Source organism: Marmota monax, unplaced genomic scaffold (assembly GCF_021218885.2).
Source record: "Marmota monax isolate L192 unplaced genomic scaffold, Marmota_monax_Labrador192_F-V1.1 WCK01_AAM20220418_F8-fsc00052, whole genome shotgun sequence".
In the NCBI taxonomy this organism is placed as follows: domain Eukaryota; kingdom Metazoa; phylum Chordata; class Mammalia; order Rodentia; family Sciuridae; genus Marmota; species Marmota monax.
Window position 1 is genome coordinate 5730242 of NW_026693473.1, and position 12759 is coordinate 5743000.

A 12759-nucleotide genomic window follows, 5' to 3' on the forward strand; every position below is an offset into this window, starting at 1 on the left:
GCGCCTCAGCGTTTTGGAGCAAAGTGAAAGCGCTACAACATGGCGGCTCCTGGCACTCCTTTGGGGCCGTTGGTGACCAGTCTGTACGACGTGCAGGCTTTCAAGTTTGGGAACTTCGTATTGAAGAGCGGACTTTCTTCCCCCGTCTACATAGATCTGCGGGGCATCGTATCTCGACCTCGTCTTCTAAGTCAGGTGCCAGCCCGAAGGGGAAGGACTGCTCAGGGTGGCGGGAAAGGGGACCAGGAAGTGAAGAGAGGGTGACACGAGTTGGGCTGTGGGTGAGAGCAGAAGAGCAGGCAAGCCCACCCTCTGTCGCCTGGGGGAGTAGGCTTGAGAGGCACAGAGGTTGTTGGGCTCTTTAGGACCTTAGTAGCCTGTTCTTAGCCGACCACCTTCGACCCGTGCTTTGCGGGAGTGGGAAAACGCCCTTTGGGCTCAAGTCCACTAATGAGTTCTGTGTATTTAGCCCCCAGAAAGTTAGATTTAAAGAAACAAAAAGACGAGTGGGCCGAAAATTGAGTAGCTGGTTACGTATTTGGAAGGGCTCTTGCTTGGAAGGGCAAATTCAATTTTGTATTGTGTGGCAGAAATTAAGGACAGAGGTAGGCATCAGAAGGCTGGGTCTTTTAGTCAGTATCAGGGTAAACTTTGTACACGTTAGCTGTTTTTAGCACGGTGCTTCTCAGACTATATATATATATATATATATATATATATATATATATATATATATATAAATGGCAGATAGCAAATCACCATTTGAATCACCTGGGAATTTTGTTAAAACTCAGGATTGGGCTCGGTAGCTCTGCGGTAGTACCTTGAGGTTTTGTATTTGTAGCCGCTAGCAGCTGAATCTACAGACCATAATTTGAGGAGAAGGGTCTAAATATACTATCCAAAAGAGTTGCTACTAACCACATAGGGACATTGAGCTTTCTGAATTTTAAGACTGAAATAGTCACATGTGACCAGTGGCTACCATATAAGTTCCATAAATTCTTTCCACGCACTTAAGGTTTATGTTCCTTGGGCATCCACTTTTGTAGTTATTGTAAAAAGAACTGAAGCACCAGTGGAGGTGGATGGACTGCTAATCATCCAGAATCTCAACATTCAGAATCATGATAAGATGCAGAATTTTGCTATAGTGTATCTCATCAGTAGAGAAAGTGAATTAGTAAGAATTTTCTAATGAAAATTTGGTTTATTTTAAAAAGTCATTGGTTGGTGACAAAATTATTTTTTGATGCTACATGGTGGTGTGTATGTGTGTGTGACGGGGAGAGACTTGGTAGCTGATTGAGGAGGAGTTCAAAACTTTGAGACCTGGCTGTATAACAAAAAAATTTTCTTTTCACAACTGCTTATTTATGTAAATATGGCTTTTCCATAATTACACTTCCTAAAAGCAAAATTTATGCTGACCTTGAACTTCCTAGTAATAAATAATGTTTAACTACACAAAATGGTAGTTAAACACCATTTTGTGTGGACCTTAGTGACCTTAAACTAATTGGAGGGGAAGGGTATCATTTATATAAGAAATGTGTTTCTAAAATGATGGTTTTATAATTCTATCAGCATTTGCCAGGTGCTTTAATTAACTGCCCGCATAGTTAATGTAACTATTCTGTTAACTGTTAATGTCTCTAACACTTAGAGACTTGTGATCATGGGAAGTTTTTTAAATTTACAATTTTAAATTCCAATGTACATACTTTTCAGTTTACATACATTTAGAGAAATATGGTAGAAGAATCAGTAAAAGCTATTCAAGCAGAAATATATTGGAATAAAATTCTGTGGTCACAATGGAGTGAGAATGTGAGTTTGAAAAATACATATATATATTTTCCAACTTTCATAGTCTAGAGTTTTTGCTTTTTATTATTCTTTTTGTTTGTTTGGTTTTGAGGTGGTGAGGATCAAAACCAGGTTGTTGAGCAGGCCTGTTGAAATGGAAATAGCAGATAGCAAATCACCGACAGCATTTGGATTCCAAGTATATTCATTAAAACAGTAATATAATAGTTTTAGGCTATATTAATATTTTTAATACCAGAAATTACCATCCTTTGCACCTTAAAAGTATTCATAGATATGAAAACATTTAGAAGTATAGGTGTAAAATATTTTAAAGACCTCTAGTCTGTGAAGGAACTCTGATTGCTTTTCTTTTCTAATGGATAGCATGGGGTTGGGAGTATGCATTCTAATATTAAAATGTGATTATGTGAGAAAAGATCATAAAATATATTTTACACAGTAGGCTCTGTATTTGTGAAACTTTGTATTTGAAGGCTTCCTTCAGAAAATACAACTGGCAAGTAGTAGGTTTCAATACTCAAATCATAATGGATTACTAAAAGAAATTTGGAACTCTGGGGACCATCCTTATATTTGGTGTTCAACACCATGACCTTCCCCAATATACTCATGTTGCCCTCAAAGTGGAGCCCGAGTCCAGTAGGTTCATTCTGGTGTTCATGCTTGTATCCCAGGATTTAAGATTTTAGTAATGCGTCTAAATGAATGTTTTCCCTAACTTTAGAAAGCCTATTGTTTGTCTAGTTTTGAATGATCCATATGGACTTAGATATATGTATCCTAGGATTTAATAAAAAGGCATTTATTCCGTCTCTCTGCCTCCATTGGGTTTGACACTCACCTCCACTGGGTTATTTCTGTCTTTATGTTGTTACATGATTCACACACCATTTTAAATAGTAATGATAACAAGTAGTTTATGTGTTCATTTTCTTGCAGGTTGCAGATATTTTATTTCAAACTGCTCAAAATGCAGGGATCAGTTTTGACACTGTGTGTGGAGTACCTTACACAGCCTTGCCTCTGGCTACAGTTATCTGTTCAACCAATCAAATTCCGATGCTTATTAGAAGGAAAGAAGCAAAGGACTATGGTAAAATTAAAGTACCATAAGTGTTAATATGTAACCTGTTTGAATTTTTTCTTGTGTACTGATGAAGAGTTGTGTTAAATATTCTTCAGAGGTTCTTTAAATTGTTATCACTTGTGTAATTTAGAGTCAAGGGCTAAAGTGATTTGGAAAAACAATTGTTTTTTCATTGGAGTTTTTTGTGTGTGCGCGCTTTGTGTTATTAGGCAATGAAAAAACTGCTTTTTTGGGTATTCTATCCATGAAATCCCAACATTTATATTGACCCTTTCCTCTCAGAATATTCTGAAAGCATGTGCTTTTCCAGTATATTTGAGATATTTAAACTGCATGAGTAAGATTACTCTCACAAAGCTACATTAATACCCCATGGGGAGATTTTTTTGTGGGTCCTTTGCAGTAGGTTATCAGGTTTTTTTAAAATCTGAAAACTCAATCTAAGAATGTTGAAACTATTTAATGATATTAAGGAATTAATGGTTTGTTTTGTTGCAGTGTTGGGGATTGAACCCAGAAGTGCTCTCCTACTGAGAGACCGTTTTGAGATGGGGATTTACTAAATTGCCCAAGCAGGTGTCAAACTTGATTCTCCTGCCTCAGCCTCCCAAGTAGCTGGGATTACAAATGTGTGCCACCAGGCCCAATGGGCTTTGTTATTGTTTTATGTTGATGTAATAATGTTTTTTAAAGAGATGTTTTCTAGATCTATTCTGAAAAAAAATTTTATGATAAATCATGTGTCAGGAATTTGTTTCTAAAAGTTGAGGGGGAAGGAGTGAGGATATTGATGAAATAAGATTCACCTTTTTTTTTTTAGTTGTAGTGGGACATAATACTTTTATTTTTATGTGGTGCTGAGGATCGAACTTAGCACCTCACATGCTGAGCCGCAACTCCAGCCCCTAGATTCACCATGTTTTAAGGAGTGAATTTCTGTATTTGTGGGTTTTATTACTTTGTATACTTTTGCTTGAAATTGTCATTATAAAAAATATTTAGTTGAATTTTGCTACTTAAAGGCACAGTGGTAGTTCTGTTGATCAGTGCTAAGGCTTGAACCCAGGGCCTCATGCATGTTAGACAAGTGCTTTACTACTGAACTACATCCCCAGTCCTTAAATATCTTAAATGTTTCTAGAATGAACTCATTCATTTATTAACATACCTATAGTACTGTTTTGTATATTAGTCTAAGCTGATTCAGTTAAATCTGCCAATTCTGCAAGAGGAGGAAAGGAATTAAGAGAAAAGGGGAAAGGTTAAAGATAGTATTTGTTGCAAAGCTTAAACTGGGCAAAATGCCTACCTGTTCTGTTTGTTTCAAAAGATAAAAATTGAGCCTATAATGTCCACAAGTTTGAGTTAAACATTATCTGAAAATAGTTTTGTCAGGGCTTTGAGGGAGAAAATAATGCAATGTGACTAAATCTACTTTGGTAATGGGTCTAAAGGGTTACAGAATATTTTCCTTCTGAATTTATGTTTTCAAAAAGCCTACTGGGTGTGTTGTCATGCCTATAATCCCAATGACTCAGGAGGCTGAGGCAGGAGGATCCCAAGATTGAGACCATCCTGGACAACTTAGTGAGACCCTGTCTTGAAATAAAAAAGGGTTGGGGATATATCTCAGCAGTAAACTATCACTGGGTTCAATCCCCAGTACTGCAAGAGGGGGTGGGGGGAAGCAATTATTTGACTAGTTTTGAGTCATGAACTTGTAAAAGTTTCAGTGGATAAAGAATGATTTCATTGCTGATACTGGATTGTTGTTTCAGAACTGCTTAATTGAGGTGACCTTGCTTTAAGAAATCATATTTGAGGGCTGGGGATGTGGCTCAAGCGGTAGCGCACTCGCCTGGCATGCGTGCGGCCGGGGTTCGATCCTCAGCACCACATACAAACAAAGATGTTGTGTCCGCCGAAAACTAAAAAATAAATATTAAAATTAAAAAAAAGAAATCATTTGAAAATTTGCTTATAAAACAATAAGTTTTACGTTGCAAAATAATTTGCTAGTTTTATGTAAACATTCTGTAGCTGACAATTTTGGGATACAGAGATACATTGAAGAGTCACCAGAAATAAGGTAACTGATGAGAAAATAAGATTTAGATCATCCACCCCTTCATAAATACATACCAGATTTATACCATAAGACATCTTGAAATGACTGAAATATATCATTCTAAAATTGAGTCAACAGAATTTTTTGTTTTCTAGGTACTAAGCGTCTTGTAGAGGGAGCTATTAATCCAGGAGAAACTTGTCTAATCATCGAAGATGTTGTCACCAGTGGAGCTAGTGTTTTGGAAACAGTTGAGGTTCTTCAGAAGGAAGGTTTGAAGGTCACAGATGCTATAGTGCTGTTGGACCGTGAGCAGGGAGGCAGAGATAAGTTGCGGGAACACGGGATCCGTCTGCACTCAGTGTGTACATTGTCCGAAACGCTGGAGATTCTTGAGCAGCAGAAAAAAATTGATGCTGAGATGGTTGAGAGAGTGAAGAAATTCATTCAAGAGAATGTTTGTGTGTCAGCTTCTCAGAATGGTTCCCTCTCTCCTGTAAAAAATGCACCCAAAGAACTCAGCTTCGGTGTGCGTGCAGAGCTGCCCACAGTCCACCCCGTTGCATCAAAGCTTTTCAGGCTTATGCAAAAGAAGGAGACCAATCTGTGTCTGTCTGCTGATGTTTCAGAGGCTGGAGAACTGTTGGAGCTAGCAGATGCTTTAGGTCCCAGCATCTGCATGCTCAAGACTCATGTAGATATTTTGAGTGATTTCACTCTGGATGTGATGAAAGAGTTGACCACTCTGGCAGAACAACATGAGTTTTTAATATTTGAAGACCGGAAATTTGCAGATATAGGAAACACAGTAAAAAAGCAGTATGAAGGTAAGTGTATTATTCAGGAATCTGCAAGAGACAGAAATTCAGCTTAAACTGGCTACAGGAAAAAAGGAAAGGTATTGACTCACGTCACTGAAAGTCTAAACATAGAGCAGGCTGTCAAGTGTGGTTGGATCCAGGAGTTCAGGTGATGTCTTCTGTGAAATTGTTTTCTGCATCTCTCAGCTCTGCTTTTCTTCTCTGTTGACTTCTTTCTCAGGTAAGCAAACTAACTGCCTGCCCTAAACCAATCACTCTGACCTAGAGTGTAGAATGCGTTCATTTTCTGGCTCCTGCAAATCTTAGGTGGTTAACATTATTTAAAGTCTTTCACTGAAGACCCTGCAGGGGTAATTCTAATGAAAATGAGATTGCTGATATCAAAAGAACGATGCAAGAGTTATAGACTGCAATTTTCTGCTGTCATTTTTGCCAAATATAAAAAACAAAGAGCAGTATGTCTATTGGTATACATTTTTTTATTTTTTAATGTCAAATAGGACTCAGTAGTGCATGTTTTGGTTGGAAAAAATGCTTACGTTCTGTTACCTGTTCTGTGCACATAATCTGTTTTTACAAAGATGTGATCTGTATGTATCTAATGCTTTTTTCACTTAGCCTTATAACAGATACTTTGGTCACATTATTTAATACTCATAGGCATCTTGAAAGTGAGTTCTTTTTTTCTTAAACTAATGCATATATATATATCTCCTAAACTATTCCTTTAGAATAGGACTGTGAAGGTCTTCACTTGGAGATGAGGTCCTACCTTTGTCACATTACTTAGTGTATTAGTTTATCTGACTGAAGAGTGTCACACCCTTCAATTTTGCATGTGGTTTTTTAAAATCAGTTTTTAACTGTTAGCTTTTGAAAGTTATGTGGTTGCCTATTGAAATTTGAATAGCTAAGGAGAACTAAGGGACAATGTTACAAGCATTAAAAGATAGTAAAGTTGCTGAGATTGCTCCAGGGTGAAAATTTGTCATCTTAAAGAGAAATTTCAATATGTCACTATCCTTGACCTCAGTAAATGCCTATCTTTACTGGAGTCCCTTTCTGAGTGCATGAGCTTTATTGGGATCCCAAGCTTCAGCCTGCAAAAGCCAAAATAAAAAATTGGCCTGCCAGTGTTCTTTATAAACCAAGTACAGAATTTTCAAGAATTTTTTCTCTGATCTGTTGCTACTGGGTGGACAAATACATTTTTCACAAATGGAACCACAAGTCTACTGATATTCATTAAAATTCTTGACATTGGGACTCTTCATTAACATGTTAGTAGGAGTTTATTTCACATTGGCTGGTCAGTTGGGCAAAAGGTTAGAGGTTCTTGTTTGGCATATGTTTTTCCCTCTTCTTAGGTGGTGTTTTTAAAATAGCTTCCTGGGCAGATCTAGTAAATGCCCACGTGGTACCAGGCTCAGGAGTTGTAAAAGGCTTACAAGAAGTGGGCGTGCCTTTACATCGGGGATGCCTGCTTGTTGCAGAAATGAGCTCTGCGGGCTCCCTGGCCACTGGGAACTACACTAAAGCTGCGGTAAGTGTTTGGGTCCTGGGGTGAGAGATGGCCAGAGCTATTAAAACTGCATTCTGTGGAGCAAGAAAAAAATATCTTCATCTAGGATCTGTGGAACCCCTGCCTACCCTCAAATTCCACTATTGTTAGTGTCATAGTATTTTAACATCAGTTGGATAGAATTCCTTGAGAGTATATTATAGCATTTTATATATTGTGGTAGACACTTAAGGGTACTTCAGATTGTACTCCAAGGGAAATATTAAAACACCTTAGTCAAAGTTTCTCTTCACATTTATATTTAGGTAAAATTTATAGATGGATAGACACTAGAATTGTGGGCAAATCATTTTACAATATATTAAGGAATATTGCTTAAAATGTGCCATGGAAATTTATATTTTTCCATATTTCAAAGACTACATGGAGCTGTTAAGAATATATATGGACCTAGAGTTATATTTTAAGCCCAACCATGAATGAACTAAAATCGATTTCCCAAATAACAGAGGGTTCAAGAGTTAGTGCTAATACTGGTATTATGGGAGAGTGCATTTCTCTCAAGGACAAAACATCACTTGTTTGTTGTTGAACGTAGCTAGTGGCAAGAGTGGAACATTGTGAGTCTCAGAGAAGAGTGATCAGAAAGCCACATTCTGTATATGTGAGGAAATAGCACGGAAAAGGGGAAGCCATTTAATAGCAGATGCTAGGAGGAGGAGGAAAGCAGTGGAAGTAAGATTTCTTTAGCTCTTAAATGTAGCTGTTTTTAAATGATGGGAAGTATCTCAAATCTTTTTTGGAAGTAGGTGGTTCATTAAGCATTATTATAAATAAGTAATGGTTTGGGAGTTATGGCTCCATGGTAAAATGTTATGCATGGTCCTGTGCTCAATCCCCAGCACCAAAAAACCCAAACAACTGAGTAATTATGTAGCATCTTCATTTGAGATGCACATGGTATAGGATTTTTGATGTTTACAAGTATGGTTAATTGGGGAAAGGGTTTGGAAAGGGTCACCTCAGGGACTTAATGAAGCAAATATATATCATAATCGTGGTTCACATATAAGATGACCTGTTTCAGATAAAATGAGTTTATGTGTGTATAACATGAAATGAGAAAAGGCATCTATTCTATGGCAAGTTTCAAACTAGTTAATATGGATTTGTCTACTTTCGTTAAGTTTTATGTGATTAACTATTTTCTTGTAATATGGCTCTTACGATCCACTTAGGTTAGAATGGCTGAGGAGCATTGTGAATTTGTGATTGGTTTCATTTCTGGCTCCCGCGTAAGCATGAAACCAGAATTTCTTCATTTGACTCCAGGAGTTCAATTAGAAGCAGGAGGTAAGTTTGTTCACTGGTCATGGCCCTTCCAAAAAAGCTGTTTTACCCATATTATGTAAAATAAAACTGTTAAAAAGTTGCTAGAGAACTCTTCTTAGTCTAGAACAATAATGAATAGAGCAGTCTAATTTTAGGATAAAAATTTAAAAAGCTACTTGAAATACACCCAAAAAACTGATACATTAGGTTAGTAATGTGTCAGTTGATGTTCAACTAATGTATCAATGGATGTTCTGAATAAGCTGCCAAAAGAGAGATTTTGTACTCAAGGAAGTTTGGAAAGCCCAAGGCTAAACAAAATTAAACATCTGTTTCTTTGTTAGAGGACTTGCACAGCCTTTGATGTTCCAGTGTCTGTTGTTTCCAATGGGGATTGACACGTTTCCCAGACTTACTTGAACTTGACACTTTTCAGCAGTCTGAAAAACACTCCTGGGTGATGTGGTACATACCTGTAATACCAGTGATTCCAGAGCTTGAAACAGGAGGTTCACAAATTCAGGGTCAGCCTGTACAACTGGGTGAGACCCTGTCTCAAAACAAAGTAAAAAGTGCTAGGGATATAGCTTTGGTAGAATGCCCCTGCTTTCAACCCCCAGTACAACAAAATTAAAAGGTAAAATAGAAACAATATGCTTATCACCCCACAGTGGATCTGTCACCCTAACAGCTCTGACTTTGCATTGGTAAAAACAAAGTTCAAAAAGACACCTGTACAAAGTGGATTTTATTGCTAGCCATTCTTACTTATCCATCCTTCCCCCTGTCCAGCTTCCCTCTCCAGAGGGAGCCACATAATTGGCATAATTTGGCTGGACTCGTGCTTGCATGAGAATTTGGAGGGTATAGTATATATGTGTGGCTACTTACATCTGCATACCTGGAGTACTACATTCCTTTTACAGCTTCGTAGTGTTTCTTGGTTACAGTTAGGATCTAACATGTTTGGAATACTCATAGGTCAGAAGCTCCGGAGAATGAGAGCTTGTTCTGAAGATTACATTTCCCCAAGCACTGTGCAGATATTGAAGGAATGGACAACATGCTGTGTAGACATATGAAAAAAATTAATGTTTTAAGATTTGTAAACCTTAGTTTTATTTTTAAACCCTGAATTATTAGGACCAGTACATACCCATGGAGCTGTTTTAGATAGTTAATATAGCCATCTTATGAAAAAGGAGCTGCCTTTTTATTTAAAGAATATTATAGGTTAGGGAGAAAAGACTCAAGAGAATTTAAATTAATAGATTAAAAGATCATCAGAGGTTTCCTATATGATCTTCATTTGTCATGGCATGGGCCTAGCACAATACAATGGCTTGCTTACCTAAGGCTTCAAAATAGTTGCTTTAGTATTTAACAATTCTTGATATTTCTTAAACTCTATATTTGTGCTGAACACTTGGGATCCTGGCCCTTCTGTTAACACACATTGAACAAGCTACTTCATTTTTTGGTCTTGTTTGGTAAAATGGGAATAACGGTACTAATATCATAAGGTTGTGGAGAATCATCATAGAGATGACATATAAAATGTTTGACATTGTATCTTGGCATAGAGTAGGTACTGTTAGCTGCTAGATTGTTTGTGAGCTGCAGCAAGTCTTTGACTAGCTAGTACAGTCAGGACCTAAGCTTTTAGGGATATTTAAAGTTCCATATGTCATTTAACAGAATGCTTCTATAACCAGCAGAATGTAATAAAGAACAAATCGATCGTTAAGGATGAGGGTCTGTGTAGTCTGTGAGCACTTGCTAGGATGGTAGGAGAAAGAGTCATGTACTTTGTGGTGGTCAGGTTAGGTGCCCTGGAGGACTTTGCCAGTAGTATAGCACAGTGATTCTGAGAGGACTAGTAAGGTCATCTTCTCCTGGGAGGCCAAGTTTTATTATAAGTTTTCTGTTGTTGAACTTTTCTTGTCAACATAGGAGATTTGCTTTTTTTTCCTTAATGATTATATGCTTTGGACTTACATTGAAAAGGAGTTCGTGGGCATCTGTCTCCACTGTAGAGGTCTTTAGCCAATTCATTGAGTGTGTTCTCCTCCTGTATTACCCATTTGCTCTGCACAAGGGAAATGGAAAAACATTTTTATTTCAAGTTGGTTAGATAACTGTTTCAAAGGAGTCATGGCAGGTTTCCTGGGTTTTGTATTATGTTAAATAGTAATTTTTGTTTTTCTACAGGGGATCATCTTGGCCAACAATACAACAGTCCACAAGAAGTTGTTGGCAAACGGGGTTCTGATGTCATCATTGTAGGCCGAGGCATACTTTCAGCAGCTAATCGCCTAGAAGCAGCTGAGATGTACAGAAAAGCTGCCTGGGAAGCTTACTTGAATAGGCTTGCTGTTTAAATGCCTCAGATACATTTATGTGAAAGTGCTGAAGATATGCGAGTTGCTGAAATTCACTGGCTTGAAATGATCAGCAGCCTTTCCTACTGCTTGAATTTTCCATGGACCTATGGTGGGAGTGCTTGCTTTGCAGGGGCTTTAGGAAATACTGAATGACTTGTAATCGCTGCAGTGATATTATAATAAAGGCAAGCTTGAGAATGAGCTTATTAAGACTAGTGTTTGTTGGGCAACCACAAATGGGGAAGCCCCCTTCTCTAGCCAGGGCTGGATTGCTTTATTTCTCCTCAGTACCAGGGAATGAACCCAGGAGTGCTCTACCACAGAACTACATCTCCAGCTTTTTATATATATATATATATATATATATATATATATGGAATATCATGCTCCAAACATTTTTATGTGGTGCTGAGGATCAAACCCAGTGCCTCACACTTGCTAGGCAAGCACTACCACTGAGCTACAACCCCAGCCCAGCCCTGTTTATCTTGAGATAGGACTAAATTTCTGATGCTGGTCTCAAACTTGCAATTCTCCTGTCTTGAGCACCTGAGTAGATGGAATTATAGGAATGTGCTACTGTGCCCAGCTGCTTTATTATTTTAATCACAGAGACAAAATTCTAGGACATTTGATGCTGTGTATCCATTCTAATGTGATGCCCAACTAGCATTTAAATATTAACTGTTCACTTAAAAGTGACAGTCCAGGTATCCAGATGATGCGGCTTCCTAAAACTGTTCTAAAGAGCTAGGCAGGGGAGATGTCTGGCTGAGCCTTTAATATCTGGCTGTTGTTTCAATAAATGGAGAGGGCTCATTTCTTCTAGCAACAATTGTGGACCAGAGAATGGAAATTGGTAACAGCTTCCTCCTACCTTATTTGGATCACAAATGGGAAGGTGCTGCCTTATTTATTTTTATTTTTTTTAACCATACGATTTATTTTTATTTTTTTTAGTCATACATGATAGCAAAATGTATTTTGACATATAATGCATACATGGAATGTACATACATCAATCATATTGTCTATTCTGCTGCCCTTCCTATCCCCCCTACTCCTCCCCTCCTCTCCCATCCTTTCTCTCTATCCAATCTAATGTGACACACTTTTTTTTTCTTTTTCTCATCACAACATCATATATGTATTCTGTATAACAATGAGGTTCTCCTTCCATCTTCCGTGAGCTCCCCTTCTCTCTCTTTTTCCCTCCCACCTCTCTTCCCTATTTAGTGGTAGTCGTCTTCTCATGCTCTTCCTCCCTATCCCATTTTGAGTCACCCCCCTTATATCAGAGAAGACATTCGGCATTTGTGTTTTAGGGATTGGCTAACTTCACTTAGCATAATCTGCTCGAATGCCATCCATTTGCCTGCAAATGCCATGATCTTGTTATTTTTTAGTGCTGAGTAATATTCCATTGTGTATAAATGCCACATTTTTTTAATCCATCTATTGAAGGGTATCTAGGTTGGTTCCACATTGTAGCTATTGTGAATTGTGCTGCTATAAACATCGATGTGGCTGTGTCCCTGTAGTGTGCTTTTTTTAGGTCTTTTGGGTATAGTCCAAGAAGGGGAATAGCTGGGTCAAATGGTGGTTCCATTCCCAGCTTTCCAAGGAATCTCCATACTGCTTTCCAAATTGGCTGCATCAATTTGCAGTCCCCTGCCTTATTTATTTAAAGACAGTATTATCAAGTCATTTGG

General features: G+C 37.9%; 1 protein-coding gene and 1 long non-coding RNA gene across 2 annotated transcripts in view; one reads left to right on the plus strand and one right to left on the minus strand.

Annotated features, from left to right (window-relative positions):
* Positions 1-11248, plus strand: Umps (uridine monophosphate synthetase). The gene is made up of 6 exons (XM_046457935.2): positions 1-195; positions 2773-2926; positions 5144-5815; positions 7177-7352; positions 8570-8684; positions 10875-11248. Exons 1-6 carry the CDS (start codon positions 40-42, stop codon positions 11042-11044), a joined length of 1443 nt encoding a protein of 480 aa, XP_046313891.1. The 5' UTR covers positions 1-39; the 3' UTR covers positions 11045-11248.
* The window catches only part of LOC124101786 (uncharacterized), a 23347-nt gene continuing 16312 nt past the window's right edge, over positions 5725-12759 (minus strand). Inside the window, exons 3-6 of the long non-coding RNA XR_006854706.2 lie at positions 10662-10752; positions 9555-9729; positions 9137-9213; positions 5725-5836 (exon numbers count right to left, since the gene is read on the minus strand). This is a non-coding gene — a long non-coding RNA (uncharacterized LOC124101786). The remainder of the gene's footprint in view (positions 5837-9136; positions 9214-9554; positions 9730-10661; positions 10753-12759) is intronic.